This window comes from Urocitellus parryii, chromosome 4 (assembly GCF_045843805.1).
Source record: "Urocitellus parryii isolate mUroPar1 chromosome 4, mUroPar1.hap1, whole genome shotgun sequence".
Classification (NCBI taxonomy): domain Eukaryota; kingdom Metazoa; phylum Chordata; class Mammalia; order Rodentia; family Sciuridae; genus Urocitellus; species Urocitellus parryii.
Genome location: NC_135534.1, coordinates 207270370 through 207286724, shown reverse-complemented (window position 1 = coordinate 207286724; position 16355 = coordinate 207270370). Strand labels below are relative to the sequence as shown.

Sequence of the window (16355 nt, the reverse complement as noted above, 5' to 3'; positions counted from 1 at the left end):
TATTTTAGCATACCACAATTGGGAGAACCCCACCACCACCTTATTTATGAACATGGACTCATTTTATCCAGTGGGTTATAATCCTTGACTCCGGGACTTCATTCTTCCGAGCAATTATTTTCTACGTGACTCCCAAAAGAACAAGCTTGGGGAAACGCTCGAGCTCTCCTCGCGGCCCACCAATGAGCAAGTGCAGCGTGCAGCCTGCCGGCCCTGAGCCCTGGCAGCTCTCCCGGCCACGCCCCAGCGGAGTGGGCGGGGCCCGCGAGTACTTCACTTCCCGGCGGCCCTGCGACGTCATCAGCGCGCGCGGCGCGGCGCGCGCAGCCGACCAGGAGGGTCCGCGGGGGCGGAGTTATGGCGGACGTCTTGAGCGTCGGGGTGAACCTGGAGGCCTTCGCCCAGGCCATCAGTGCCATCCAGGCGCTGCGTTCCAGCGTGAGCAGGGTGTTCGACTGCCTGAAAGATGGCATGCGGAACAAGGAGACGCTGGAGGGCCGGGAGAAGGCCTTTATCGCGCACTTCCAGGACAACTTGCATTCGGTCAACCGGGACCTCAAGTAGGTACCGGCCGAGGGGCCGGCTCGGGCACCCGACCCATCCCCAGGCAGCGCCCACCCCTCGCGAGTCCTCCGGGTCAGGGCTGTTCCCCTTCCGTTTGCGCCGTCCTCTCCGGTCTCTGCCAGCCCCTCGGGGACCCCTGACCCCGGGCCCCGCCTCCCAGTCTCCATTCTCCGGGCTCCCTAGTCCTGGCTGTTTCCCGCCTCCCTCATCTCGGCTCTGGTGGTCCGTTCCTGAAGAGGCGGCGTGCTCTTCGCAGAACTTCCACCTCTCCTCCGAGCTTAGCAGGTTTCCCACCTGTAGGCCCTCTGCTCCCAGTGGTGTCTGGTCAGACTGTGCTGAAAGTCCGCACAGGACCTGACCAACACTGCTCAGACCCAGGTGAGTGCATTGGAACTGATTGACCCAGTTGCTCGCTCTCGAACCTTGAATTCATGAGTTGTACCTCACCTCACTCCCAACATGACAAAACAGGCCCTGATCTGTCGTTCCTTCTTCCTCTGCTCCTCCTCAACCACCTGTCCAGCACTGTCACTGCTCCTTGATTGGTCCTGTTCAGCAGATCTTATTCAGTAGCGACCTGATCTGTAATTGTTAGCTAGCCTGTTCACTTAAGCGAACCCCTGCCCCCAGCAACTCTTAATTTGTGGTCCTTTAGGGCTAGGGATCATAAATGCCCGTCTTTCTTAAAGTACCTTCTTCTGCTTTGAATCTTGATTCATAAGAATTAAATGAGTAGATGTTTGTAAAATGCCAGGCACATGGTAGGTACTTGATGCTTAGGTCCCTAGGTCCCAAACTTGCCTTTCCTTTTTTAAGGGAGTTAGTGCTTCCCAGGAAGATTCCTGGCTGGATTATTTTTTGTTTTGGTGGTGCTAGGGATCAAACCAAGGACCTTAAGCATGCTGGGCAGGTATTTTACCATTGAAATAATCCTCAGCCCAGATTTTTTTTTTTTTTTTTCCAATTTGGTCTCCTTAGTAACAGAGCAAAAAGAGTTGGGATAGAAGGTGGCCAAATGAAGGATACCTTTACCCCATCTTCAGTAGTTGCCATAAATCATATCCCCCTCCTCAGCTGCCACATCCACTTCTTGTTCTTAGGTGTGGTACCCAGCGCCAGTTAATACTTTCCCTACTTGAGGGAATTTCCTGGGTGGTGGTTCTTTGCTTCCATTTCCATATTTTTTATATTTGCTTTCCTTTGCAATTGTCAAGGTATTATAACCTTTCACCATTTTAGAAACTTTAAAAATGTTAACATTACCCTTTTGCTTTCTTAAATCTTTGTACAGTAGTGTCAAGGAGAAGGAAGCTGAAGGTTCTGGAAAGAATGTAGTGTGAGAAGCTGTGTGCTTAGTCTTTTGTTGGCAGTTGGGGACTGGCTTCTAAGTACATGCTCCTGCAATGTGCTTTTGCTTTTGCTGTTGGCTCACTTTCTCTAGCTTCTCCAGAGTTTTCCTGCTAGACTGAAGTGTGTTTGTTTGACATGGCCCCCTTTGTGGTGCCTTCCCATCCCATTTGTTTATTTTATCTCTTCTTTGTTTTGCTAAGTGTTACCATCTGTGAAGCATCATGTACAAATATATCCCTATGTGAATGATAAATAATCATCATTTATTCAGGTACTTGCTGTTCTGCCAAATGCAGGGATCTGCACGTGGGTCTCAAAACCCTTAGTGAGAGGCAATGTTGTACCACATTGCAAAATTCCAGAAAGTCTCCTCCTACCGCGGAGACTTAATTCGAGTTGTTAAATCCTCATTTCAGCAGTCTTGCTGAGTTTTGTACCCTTAACCTTTTTTCTCCTTTGCAACAGCACCAGGGAGCCCTTTTTAAAATTAAGATAAAATCCCATAATGGGGTTTTCTTGGTTGTCCCTAATTTTTTGTTTTGTTTCGGTACCGGGGTGCTTAACCACTGAGCTACTTCTGAGCTCTTCTTTTATTTAGAGACAGGGTCTCGCTGAATTGCTTAGGGCCTCTTCAAGTTGCTGAGACTGGCCTGGAACTTGTGATCCTCCTGCCTCAGCTTCCCCAGTCTCTGGTACAATAGATGTGCCACTGCCAGGCTCTCTGATGGATGCTTTGGAGAGCAGCCTTTAGCCAGTGTGGTCTGCTTCTCTGGAGTTAAGTGAACTCAGGTTTATTTGCTTTATTTATTTATTTTCCAGTGAATTGGAACGTCTGAGCAACTTGGTAGGCAAGCCGTCTGAGAACCATCCTCTTCATAACAGTGGGCTGTTAAGTCTGGATCCCGTGCAGGACAAAACTCCCCTCTATAGTCAACTCCTGCAAGCATATAAATGGTCCAACAAGGTAAGGAGACATCATAAATGGAGTTAATAGAGCAAAAGCCAATCGTTCTTGTCTTTCATAAACGCAGAGAGTGAGGATAAGTTTTTATTTTTTTAAAATTTTGATTAATATAGTGTTATAGAGTTGGAAATTTTAGAATTTTCCTGTAAGCTATTTTGTAGTCCTTTAAGTCTGAGGACTGATAGTGATGCCCAGGTGATTGATTACATTTAATCAGGTTGAGTGTAGGGAGCAGCTTTCATAAGCTTTTGATGTTGGGGTGTGTGCATTCTTGCCTGAGGAAGGTATCGTAGTGTTCACCAGATTCTTAAGAGGAGTTTATGACACCCAGAAGGGTAAGGACTGGGGTCTAAATGTTTAGCCACTCACATTGTTTTTGTTCCTGTGTATCATTGTCTGGTCATGGATGGAACAACATCTCTAGCATGCTGTTTGTTAGATTATTTGCTAATTGTTTTAAATAACTGTAAAGGGAAAACTGTAGTCTAAAAATAACAGGAGCAGTTAGGCTCATAAGCCGGGAAACAGTTTGTTGACGGATGAGTTCCTTTTGTTTGTCTGCTATGTGTTGTTGCCTGTGTTTGTTTTCCTGTTGATAGGGAGCTAGAAAACAAAACAAAAACTCTGCAAAAAACCTGAGGTTTGGAGAAGGCTTTATTGGGTAAGGGAACCAAAATGTTCAGGGAGTTTGTGGTATTAGGCTGAGCTCATGAGGAGCAGGGTGTGCAGGTGGTGTGGCAGGAATCTGCACACTCTTGCTTCCTGAAGGCCTTCTCTATTGTTGGTGTGATATTCTTCAGGTGCTGGAAAAGATGGCCTGGCGTTTTAGGTATGAGCAACCCTTAAACCTGAAGATCTCCCAGAGCCTACATCAGGTCTTGAGAAAGGATCCTTGCCCTGCTTGATCGGTGTCCTCAGAGACATGCGTTTAACCCTGATGGGCTTCTCAGCTTGGATCTCCTGGAGGATAGGAAGCTTGGGATTGGAGTTGGGCAGTTACCAAAAAAGACAGTCGATTAATTCATTTTTCTTTTTTATAGTGAAATACCAGAAGCAGGCCAACTTTATAAAGAAAAGAATTGTGTTTAGCTTTCAGTTTAGGAGCTCAAGGGCAAGGTGCTGGCCTTGGCCCGACTCTGGTGAGAATCTCAGGGTGGATGGCATCATAACAGTGGGAACACACATGAGATAAATAGATCACCTCATCAGACAGAAAGACAGAGAGGCTGGGCTCCCATAGTCTCTTCTGAGGGCGTGTCCTCATTTGGCTTGAGGACCTCCTACTAGGCTCCCATGTCTTAAAGGTTCCACACCATCATTGCCGCACTGAGGACTAAGTTTGAAACACTTGACCCTTTGGAGGACACATTTGAACATAACCAAACCATAGCAGAGGGGATCAGGCAGACAAAAAAATTATAGATGTCTATGTAGTTGTTGGGACATGGCACTGTCCTAGCCCATAGCCCTGCCCTCAGACTGTTCTGGGAGAGCTTTCTGCTTCTCCCAGGTATGCTCTTGGTCATCTGCATGAGTTTTCCTGGTGATTGGTGCAATCTGGTCAGTAGGTTCATGGTGTGGATTTAGTCTGGTTGGATGCCTTATAGAATGTCTTGATTTTTGGTGTTGGGATAAGGAAGTCACTTTGATGTGTCATGGGGGTAAAGTTCTTGAAAGATGTTTAGAGTGATGAGGACTTTTCAGTGATGGGAAGATGTAGGCTGATATCAGAAGTATGAGTTACAGGGACCTACACGGGAAGCAACTGGTATTATGTTGACATGATGACACTGAACATTTGAGTGAAGGTTGTTTAATTTTTTTTAAATTCACTAATTTTAATTGCTCAGCTATTAAAATAGAAGTCTGTGATCCTCACCCTTGCCCCAAGGTGGAAAAGAAAAAATATTATGTATATGGAACCTCTTGCCTTAGATGCTACAGGTTAAAAATACAGGTGATGAATACCATACAAATGTGAGCAGATGTGGAGTTTTAGGCATGTCTCCAGTCTGATGAGGTGATGCTCCTACAAAGTAACTGTATTCTTTCACCAGTTTCCTAGTGCCACAAGCAGAGTATAGTCAGAAGATTGAGTCTTTCGGGGAGGGCCCAGAAAATGGAGGCCCATCAGAGGTGAACTGCCTCTTCCCAGCTCCCCAGCTGGACTAAAATTTGGATTTCCTAACTTAGTTTGTTGTCCCCCCCCCCCTTTCTAAAACTTGATGGTTAGTCTTATTTGGTTTAAGGTTTTCAACTATAGAAAACAATTTTTCCCCTTTTGGTTGCATCCAAGAAAGAGTTCACGTTACATTTTATTCATTCAATCTGTGTGTTTTTTCCTAATTTTCAAAGCTTTAACAAAGAATGGAGATGACAACAAATGCATAGTACCTGGGTCCTCAGGCTATTACTCTTTCCAGGACAGACATCACTAATCAACCATTGCTTCTTTCCTGCTGAGACTGTGTGTGTTGGCTCAGAATCCTTCAACTCTGCTCATTGCCAGTTACTTATAGGAGGGCTGCAGGGAAAGCCTGTTTGTTATTTGTGTTATAGTAGGTAATTTCCTATGTGACTGTTGTTTATGCCTTACCTTACACTGGGAAGGAATTAAGGTGGATTAAAAGAATCCGTGAGACCCAGAAAGAAGAGGAAGAACAGGACAAGGATTCTGTATAAATAAACTCAAGAAATAGCCTGGAGAAATAAGCTAGCATTCCAGTTTCCAGCTGGCCTCATAAAGAGGCAAACAATTAATTATGTGTGTTTATCTTCTCTTGCAAATGAAAAGAGCTTTTTAATTGCTCAAGCTTTCACCATTCATCATTTTACCCTCAAAGATTTGAAACCAGTAAGTGCATTAATATATTAAGTGAAGTTTGGGGTAACTTGCCAATGTCAGCTTTCTGCGCTATTGGCTAAGAATTGAAGGAAGTGTGGGGAAGGCTTTGACACCGCCCGTTATGTGGTGAACTTTCTGTTTTATGTGCTGTTGGCCATAGAAAAGTCTCATGCATGCCTAATGACTAATTATTTTCTTTAGGGGATTTTTGTAATTTTTGTAAAGTCAGTTGGAATAATAATTACATGGAGTTGGTATAATTGTTAGAATAACACATTTAAAAATTAATCTAATTTAGTAAATGATGTCAAATAGCTTTGAGCAGCACTTTTCCTGTGCTGAACTGGAGAAAGAATTTAGCTTTTAACTATTATGCACCTATAGATAATTGTTCTGTAGAAGGATGACAGGCTCTCTTGACTAGGGCAAAAAATAATTGGCATCAACACTACTCTTGCTATAAAATAAAATAAGCCTTTGTTGCTTATTATGTTCCAACTTGCTTAGGGTTAGGCCAGATTTACCATGAAGGTCCCTTTCTCTTGTTCTCAGTGTCCTGTCACCAGGCTTTAATTTCAGCCTTGACTTTATTTATTTGTGGCAATAGGCTAATCATATAAAGTTGTCCCTTAGTGTCTGTGGAAAGATTGCTTGCAGGAGTCCCCCAATCTCCAGGATGCCAAAATCCTCCGTTGCTTAAGTCCCTTATATGAAATGGTTATATTTGCATATAACATACACATATCCTTCCATATGCAGTGTTGCCCAGACTGGCCTTGAACTTGAGTTCAAGTGGTCTTCCCACCTTAGCCTCCCCGGTAGCTGTGATTATGGGTTGATGCGCTGATGTATCTGGCTCCTTCCATAGGCTTTAAATCCTCTCTAGATGACTTATAAAGCTTAATACAATGTATGGACTATGTAAATAGTTGCTATGCTATATTGTTTAGGTGATGATGGAAAAAAATTTGAACATTTTTAGTACTGATGCAGTATTTTCCATTAGCAGTTTCCCAAATCTTCAATGGGCAGACCACAGATAGGGAGCCAACTGTATTTGCCTGGAAAATCAGACTAGGTCTTTGCATTTCCCTGGTGATGCTGGGAGCAACAAAGTCCCCCAGAGCATCACTTTCTGCTGGGGTTAGCATGGGCCCAGTGTAAGATACTGTTGCTATCCCATTTATTTTTACTATGCTTTTTTTTTTTTTTTAAATAGAACATTTCTTTTTCAGATATAGTTGCTTGAAACTCTGAAGATATTTGCTTCATTCTATCCTCCTGAACTGTTATCAGCATCTAGTTACTCCGGAACTATATGTTACTGTGGTGTTTGTCCCCACACCCATGTTTGAAGGTGCTCTTCCTGTTTTTGCATCCTGGAGTGGACAGGGTTGCAAGTGTTCTACAGTGCAGTACTGAGCTTTTCCTGTAGGGACCTTGTCCTCTTTTAAGGGTAAGCTAGAGAAGAAGAGAGGTACCGTGGCCCCCCTCTTGTTCCTTGTTTGGAGTTGCTGGCATCTAGTAAGACTACTGTACACAGTAAGTATGAAATTAAAATTAACTGAATGAATGAAAGAATAAATAAAAGATTTTTGTGTGGAATTTTTAATTTATACCTCCTTTGGTGGCTTGTGTGCTTGTATTTTTGATGAAGTACAGTAAGGGCGTTTCCATTTTCAGCCATTACTGGGAAGTCTAATGCTGTTGATAGATGAGAAAAAACTGAGATAGTGTGATGATGACCAGGGCTGGTAATTTGGAAGGATAGGGCTAGGTTGGTGGTGATGGTAAGGTCTTTGAGATCTGAGGTTGGCAGTTTCATCCATGTCGTTTGTCACTGTTGTGCCCTGCAAAGTGAGCCGAGTCAACAGCCAGTGCTTAGGAGGGGATGGGACTTGGTAGAAGTCTCTTGGAGTGACTAAGTCAGGCTGATTTGAGCAACTACACCTATACTAGGTGTTCTGTGGCAGCTGTCGCATTGACAACAATGAAAACACTGTCTAGAAAGGGCAGAGTTGATGCCATCGATCTTGGGGTTGTTTCACGAGAACTCACTTGTGTTCCTGTTGTTTTCCTGACCACCAGGCCCATCTCTAACTTGTTCTCTCTGCATAGCTGATCCATGTTTAGGGAACACCGATCCATTCAGGATGTAATAGAAAAGAAAGTCACTTAGATGCTTTCAAAGCTTAGTCATCAAGACTTTAGGACCAGTCAGTGTTCTGGATTATCTTTGTTCAGGTACCATTCTTTCTTTTTTGGGGAGTAGTAGGAACTGAACCTGGGATATTCTATCACTGAGGTATATCCCCAGACTTTTTATTTTGAGACAGGGTCTTTCCAATGTGCTTAGGGCCTCACTAAATTGCTGGGGCTGACCTTGAACTTATGATGCTCCTGCACCAGCCTCCTGAGCTGCTGGGATTTCAGTTGTGCACCACCACACCCAGCTTCAGGTACCATTGTTACAGGTGCTCTTTCTCCTAAATCCTTCTTGATAGCACCCACTCAGAGTGGACTTGCTATAGTGTGGTGGGTTTGACTGCAATATGGGCTGCTCTGGTTAGCCTTGAACCCCATACCTTCCTCTTCTCTCCCACCCTCAAACCCTGACACCTGGGAGCCATTATGAAAATAACAGAATAAAACAAACAGAAGAAACAATGGAATAAAACAAGTCTCTTGGACTTCTAGACCCTGTAAGATTGAGACAGGTAATAGCTTAGGTGTGCATTCTGCAGCCAGACTACCTAAGATCTGATCTTTCCTCCCACCCTCAAAAAGTGCTGTGCTTTTGCAGTGTCTTGACTGAGGGAAAAAATTATTTTTGAGCATCAGTGCCCTCATTCATACAGTGGGGAATATTTGTCTAATAGGGTTGTAGTAAAGATTGAGTGAGATTATGCATGCAGTGTGCCTTAGGAGGAGTTCTCAGTAGTCCACCAAGTGGAACAACCCCAAGAGACTGATGGAGTGAGTTGCTGATGTAGCTCAGTGGTACAGTACCTGCTGTATGTGTGTGAGGTCCTGGGATTCCACCCCCAGCTCTGCAAAAGCAACAACAAGCAATAGCAGCATTAGGCTGACTCTCAGAGAGTGAGTGCCAAATAAATGATGGTTGCGTCACCAGGCGGTGGCAGCGTGTATGTGTGTGTTCTGGTATCACCAGGTGTGATGGTAGCAAGTACATTCATGGAGGCATGTGCTCCATGCTTATGAGCATGGGCTCCAGAGCTGGACCACCTTGGCTCCTGTCCCAGCTCTCCTGCCTGATAGCTGGGAGGCCGACTCTGGGTCTCGGTTTCTCTTCTTGAAGATGGGGGTGTTTCAGAAGTGTATCAAAAGCACAGCACTTAACCAGCACAGGGTAGATACTCCCTAGAGGCTGGTGGCAGTATCCCAATACTTAGGGACTGCCATCCCAGTGGCCTCCATCCATCACCAGGTCTCCCACCTTTCACTTTGGTCTGTCCTCTAGATGTTCTTCAAATCAGATTCCTGTAGGTGACAGTGCCTCCCTGGGGAAGCCTGAGCATGGCTGGTAACACTTCGTCTTGATAGCACCCACTCAGAGTGGACTTGCCATAGTGTGGTGGTTTGACTGCAGTATGGGCTGCTCTGGTACCTTGAACTCCATACCTTCCTCTTTCCTCCCACCCTCAAACCCTGACACCCCAGGAGCCATTATGAAAATAACAGAGTAAGACAAACAAATAGAAGAAACAATGAAATGAAACAAGTCTCCTGGACTTCTAGACCCTGTAAGACTGAGACAGGTAACAGCTTAGGTGTGCATTCTGCAGCTAGACTGCAGAAGGATGTGGTCCTTTCCGCAGAAAGACTGGCTGGAGGTGAGGGAAGCCTGGCTGGGAGTGAGCAACTGGGAGTTTTGGTGGGGAGTTGGGAATGAGGGCAGTAAAGATGGGGGAGGGCCCTGGGAGAACTGCAAGGTGGGATGAGAAGACTGCAGAGGAGGGGAGAAGGGTACATCCACTTCAGGCAGATCATCCCTTCAAAATTGAGGAGTATAAGACCTTCTTCCCAGGAACTGGAATTCTGATGGGTCCAGTAGTCCTCTCACCTGGTGGGAAAAAGTGCTGTGGACCCCTGTAGGGTTTTTAGGTTTTTGTTTGTTTGTTTCTTTAGGAAATGGTTTGAGCATAAAACCCAGTTTGGATCATGTCCATGGTGTCACTTGGGTGCCTTTTCCCAGCAGGGCGGTGGAGTCATCTCTTGAGCTTTGTGATAGGGTGAAGGGTGCCACCTGCCTGTGCTTAGCCTATCTAGCTGCTGCAGGTGGGCCATGGCACTTTTGCCTGTGGGTCGTTTGGGGTGAGGGAGCCTAGCACATTCGTGGTGCCTAGAGCAGTGCTTGCGGGTGAATGTGCAGTTTGATCCCAATGGCAGCACTTCTGTCAGGTCGTGTGTGTTCTGGGACACTGGGCAGAGTATTCCGGAGACTGATGTTTAGTCTTGGCCGTCCCTGGCCCAGCTGGGTGACTTCATGCCAGTCGCCTTACTCCTCCAGGTTCTGCATCTCGTTGGTGGACTGAAAGGTTGGACTGGATGACCTCTCAAGGCCCTTTCAGCTCTGACTTGGGAAGTCCAGCTGTTAGTGATGGATTCCTCTGGGTCGAAATGAAAGCCACCCAGGACCTGGAGGGAGTCTTTCCATTCCTTCTTGTCCAGGAACATTTTTGAAATCCGTTCTCCAGAGCATCTCATTGTGGCAGAGCAGAGCAGCTGCCCTCAAAGACTTCAGTGGAAAATTACCTGGCAAAGGTTCTCCAGCAGCTCTGGCCTCTTGTAATGCACCGGGTGTGAATGTTGATGAAGATCAAGTGACACCCTGGTACTTTAAATGGTTTCCATTTCAAGGCTTTGAAGTTTTACTTATTAGTGGTGGCTTGTGAGAATCGTTACTTTATTGTTGCTGGAATCAGGTTGGAACCCCCTCCTTGTCTTTCTGGAAGGGAGATTGGAGCTCTCCCTAAGCTTCAGTGGCCTGTCCCTGCGCAGCTGCAGAAGCAGCTGTCAGCCCCGCAGGACTTGTTCTGTTGTGGGGGCTCTTCAGATACCCTCTTTGGCTCTCTTCCTTTTAGCTTTTTTTGGACTGGTGAGGTTTGTGTGGTTTGCCCAGAACCTTCTGTAGACTTTAACCAGAGCCTCAAAAAGGGCACTATCTCTTCTTTTCCTGGAATGTTAGGTAGAGAGGAAGTCATTTTTCTTCATGCTTAGCTGCACGAGGCTGGTGGGAAGGACGCATGCCACTGTGTACAGCAAGAGTCTCTTGTTCTGCCTCTTGTCACTTGTCTTTTCTTCTTGGTGGTTTGGGCTAGGATTAGAGCTGCAGGGATATCAGTGCTTCTGTGGCTTCACTTAGCAGCCATGCAAGATGACACCTAACTGTCACCAGCCTAGATCTCCCCTGAGATCCAGCCTTTGTATGAAACTGCCTGCTGGACACCCGCCCTTAGACGCTCACGGGCCTCATGGACAGAAGCAGCCCAGAACTAAAATCCCCTCACCCCTATCTTCTCTGTGTGGTGGGTGGCCCTGTCCAGCCACATGCCCAGATGCCACTGTCATCCATGGCCACCGCGCAACCTTCAGACCCACTGACTGAGCTCTGCTCTTCCCTCCTCACAGCCTCTCAGCTCCTCCTTCGTTCGGCCTGCTGCTGCCCAGGCGGAGCCCCGGTGGTCCTGGCTTGAGGCCATGCTCCAGGCTCCCCATCTGCCCTTCCTCCCCGCAGCTCTTGAGGGATCATTATAAAGTCAAAGTCTGATTTTGTGGCTCTTTGGCGACTCCTTCCATCTCTTGGGAGGCATTCTAGCAACAGTGCTCAGGAAGCTGGGTCTGGAAGCAGTCAGACCTGTGGCCAGATGACCCACCTCATCTGTGGCATGGGGCCAGCAGTCCTGCCTCTTCGGGTAGTTGTGCAGGTACCCGATTAGCTGCCCAGGTGAGTGTGTGCATCACCTGTTGATCATTGGCAGTCTCAGGGAAGCCCAGGGCTCTCTTCACTAGCCACCTCCCTCCCTCCCACCCTCCTCTCCTCTTTCTGAGGAAACAGAAAAGCTAAAACTTCCTGTCATGGACCATTTCAGATACACACGAAAGTAAGGGCTGGATAGTGACCCTCACATCCCCTGCTTCAACAGCCAAGTGCATTTTGCCCATCTTTTTTCCTCATCTCCCTCCCCCACCTGCTTTCCTTGTTGGGTGGGGGGTAGGGTGGGGGCTGGAGTAATTTAGGGCACTTTCCAGATGCGGTGTCATTGTCTGCAGATATTTCAATGTGCAGCTCCCTCCTTCCCACTCCTGTGCTTCTTTTGCCAATTTTGTTCCAAAAATTAATTGGAGTTCTCCAAGGGGCCATGATCTGTTTGTCCCAGGGACTTTGCACATGTCCTCCCTCCTTTCTCTCTTAGTTATTCAGGGCTCAGCCTAGTCGCTACCTCCTCAGCAAAGCCTTCTAAGATGTGCCTCTGTTGTTGCTTTTACCCACTCGTTTATTGGCCTGTTTCCCTCACAAGGTGAAGCTTTATTCTGTTAGGACTGAGACTCGGGCCAAGTTATCACATACCTGAGGGCCTCAGTCTGTTGAACCATCCAGTGGGCACAGTACTGATCTCACAGGGTGGTTCAGAGTGTCTGATTAGGAAAGTACCGTTCTAGTCCCAAAAAGGATGCTAGTGCCATTTAGTGAATAGTAATTATTTGTGTCAGCTAGTTCTGTGTGTGCAGTATAACAGTATTTGAACCCAGTTAAATTGAAGCCCTGGCCTCTCTTCCTCTCTCCTTTTTAGATTGTGTTTTTCCCTTCGGAGTCTGTTCAGATTGCTTCAGCTTGACCTTTCGCAGACTGTGTGTGCTTGTTAGGTAAGGAGAAGTGAGAGGAAACAGGCATGAGCTGGTGCCAAGTCCGTCCCTGTTCTCTAGGCTGCCCTGGGCTGGGGTCAGGCTTTCTGCTGGTGCAAGGGAGGCCAAGCCAGGGCATCTGTTTTGCCTCCTGCTCACTGCGCTGTCCCTTGGCTTCTGGAAGCTGCATTCTGCCTTCCCTCTGTGCGGCCAGCTTTGCTGCAATCACTTATTTGTTTTGGGAGGCCCAGCTTGCTGCAGTTTCTTGCTTGGTAAATCTTTTGCTGGGCTGTTCTGGCTTGCTTTTCCTTGTTGACTTGACAGAGTGAATGGAACTCCCCAGGACCCTCACTTGGCCCCAGGGACAGTTTGCTCAGTTAGTAGTTCTGGCAAGTCAGTGACTTTTGTCCTTGCCCGCCCCCCCTGCCCTTTGTGGTCTTGTCCTGTGAGTAGGAGGCTTTCTGAAATCTCCTCCAGCCTTGTTCGTGGGGCCCTGCTGCCTGAGGAACCTGAGCAGCTGCCTGTCCCTGCTGCCTGCCACCCTCTGCCTGGTGTGCCCTGTAGCTTTATGGGCACATTCTTTCCTCCTTCCTCCTCCAGTCCCTATAAAGCGCTTCTTCAGAGCTGACTGAAGCTGTTTTTGCCCCCCAGTCTCTGGGTGGATGTGCTGGCCATGCTGTGCTGTGTGCTGTCCGAGGTCTCTTTTTCTCCAGGGTTGGGACTGTGGAGTCGGCTTTGGGTGACTGGAATCTAGTGCGTAGTAGCACTTAGTGATTGAGCACCACCCCACATATTTCCAGACACACTCATCCTTGGACTGAGTTAGAGCTCACAGGAACCTCAGCTGTCAGGTTATCACACCTCATTTTCTAGAGGGAGTGACTAGTGTGTGGCCACACTGCTCGCCCTCTTAGTGGGACCAGCAGTATCTTGGCAGCTTGAAAAGAGAATGCCAGGTGGGTGTCCAGAACAATAGAGGTTTCTTTTACTGTTGAGGCCTGTTAGATACTGCCCTTTCCCCTTGAGGGACCCACTGTGAGGGAGGCAGGAGCAGTGGTCCATAAATGAGACATAACAGAATCTCCAGGGACAGGTGGGATGCATGACAGCTAAGTGTGTGGGACCCAGCCCAGGCTTGGGCATGGCCCGGGGGAATTGCCTCGGCCTCATGAGCAAAGTAGATTTAGTCCCCTCGGCCTCAGGAGAGACAGGTGCCCTTGCCTGCTTTAAACTCAGGACACCACAAAGTGGGATCTTAGCAGGTAATTTGCATCTTTGCTGGCCAACTCATCAGAGAGAAAGGAACTGCCCAGGAGTCCCTGACTGCCTTCTCTGGCATGGGAGGGGCAACAAAGAATGGCTTTGTCAGGACAGGTGTCACCTCCCCCACCGCCATGCCTGCCCAGCTGCCTTCCTTTCTTTTCTGTGGTATGGGGATTGGGTCTAGGGCTGCTCTAGGTATATCCACAGCCGTTATTTATTATTTTTTGAAAGTAATAGGTCTTGCTAAGGTGGGTCTTGAACTTCTCCTGCCTCATCCTCCTCAGTTGCTAAGATTATAGGCATGTGCCACTGTGTCCAGCCCCTTTGTCTTTCTTTTCAACAGGAGTGGTGCTGAGTCCAGCATTGGGTTCGTGAGCTACTCTTTTCTCCATTTGTCTGTGTTAGGATTAGAGAGCTGCATTGTGCTATGTGTTACTTTCAGTCGGTAGGCTTCTCTGATTACAGACCAGTGTCAACTGGACCCACTGAGCATTCAGGGTTCAGTGTCTGTCCTCAGTGCCTCTCATTGTTAGAGTTTGGGGAGTGAATGTGCAGCCTGAATATGTGTGTGTGTGTGTGTGTGTGTGTGTGTGTGTGTGTGTGTGTATGCGCGCACGTGCATTCCGTTGTGAAAAAATGGTTGCTGTTTTTGTCAGGTACTCAGTTGTAATCATTTCCAAACTGGTTTTAGGTGCTGGGTTGTTGGCTAGGACATACCTAAACCATCCATTCAGTATATATTTATTGAGCACATACTGTGTGCACTGTTGTAGACACAGTGGACAGAGCAGATGAATTCCCACCTTTGTGGGCCTAGCTTCATTCAGTTCTCTGACTTGATCAGGGGAGTCCAGTGCCCAAAGCACCTGGTGTTAGTAGTTCCTGGGTCTCCTGCTGGTCCCACCCATTCCTTCACCAGTGGCGTTAAATGCCTTAGCTTACTATTTCTTGTTCTCAGAAAGAAACATAACTCACAGAGGACTGGGTGACAAAACTGGCACATGCAACTTAATTAGAAAAGTATCTGAACATAAAGGCAGATGTGCCTCGGCTGTCCAAGTATTTTAAATATCATCCTGTTTTATAGCTTGCTGCATTTTAATTCTGTAACACTCTGAACGCAAATGCGGATTTCTTGCTAGCGATATATGGTGTTCTGGTTTATTTGTCCTTGGCTTGTCACTAGTTTGCCCTTAACTCTGTTCCAGCCCAAGACTGTGCTTGTTTGTTGTTGATTTCAAGACAATACATAAGAATACATCTTATATTTGTGTGTGTGTGTGTGGGGGGGTGGATGATCACTTGATCAGCGTGAGGGCGCTGACTTCCTTGCTGCTGCTGACCTAAGACCTGACCCAGTTGGTCTGTTTCTGTCATAAGAAAATGTTGCTCATCTTGTGTGCGTCGAGTGGCGGGCTCTTTACGTGTCTTCCCTCACCTGCAGGGGATGCACTTCAGGACTTCACTGGAGGCCTGAAACTGTGGATACTACTGGACCTGATAACTTAATCCCATTTTCATCTTAACTGAGTACTTTCCGTGCACTGAGGTTGTAACTTTTGCAGTTTGAGGTCCGACAGCAAAATGGCATACGTTTCTTTTTCCTTCATAATTTCACGAATAGAAGATTTTTTCTTATGGTGGACCTTAGCAACTTCAGCATATGATTTTTTTTCTTTCTTTATTAAGCTGAGACTTTTACCTTTTTACTTAGAGCTTGCACTCACAGCCCCTCTTGGGCATATCTGAATTGTCAGCATCACTACTTTTGTGCTTTGGTCCATTATTAAGTAAAATAAGGGCTCCTGGAGCACAGGCACTGTGGTGCCCCCGTCAGTCTGATCACGCTGCTCAGAATGACACTCAACTTAAAACTTGCAAATGGTTCATTTCTGAAGTTTTCTATTTAGTATTTTCAGCCTGCTGTTGACTGCAGGTCACTGAGACCATGGAAAGCTAAGCCATAGATGAGGACAGCTGTGCTTCCAGCTGCATCTGCTTAAATATCCTTGAGATCTGGGAGCCCGAGGCCTTTCTCGCTCCGGTGTGAGGTTTACCTTCTGCACCCACCTTGTGCCTCCCGGGGGTCAGCTGTGGTCCTTGCTGCTGGTGTTTCCTCCCTTTGCCTGGCTGCCCACCTGCTCTTTATCCAGTTGTCCTGTCAGCAAGATTTGTCTACCTTGCCTTTTAATACCACATTTTATAATTCAGTATATTTCCCTGAGTTGAACACATTGATTAAAAATAGTGCCTCCTATGTGGTGCTTGTGATCGGAATCACAATGATCCAAGTTTCTAGGTAGACTGGACCTAGTGAGCAGGAAGTGATTAAGTGACCACCAAAGGGCTCCATTTGGTGATGGAGGGAGTGCATTTTCCTTCTGAAGTCTCTGCCATGGCTCTGTGTGCTGCGGTTCCTCCCCAGGTTTCACCCTCTTCACCTACAAGATGGGGTTGAGGACCTTTCTGTTTCTGGCATTGAGTGCACCTGGCACAGGGCGG

At 46.9% G+C, this 16355-nt stretch overlaps 1 protein-coding gene across 1 annotated transcript in view; it reads left to right on the top strand.

Annotated features, from left to right (window-relative positions):
- The first annotated feature begins 314 nt into the window (after positions 1 to 314).
- The window catches only part of Med27 (mediator complex subunit 27), a 188326-nt gene continuing 172285 nt past the window's right edge, over positions 315 to 16355 (top strand). Inside the window, exons 1-2 of the mRNA XM_026395548.2 lie at positions 315 to 560; positions 2734 to 2878. Coding sequence (XP_026251333.1) covers positions 358 to 560; positions 2734 to 2878 — 348 coding nt within the window. The 5' untranslated portion in view covers positions 315 to 357. The remainder of the gene's footprint in view (positions 561 to 2733; positions 2879 to 16355) is intronic.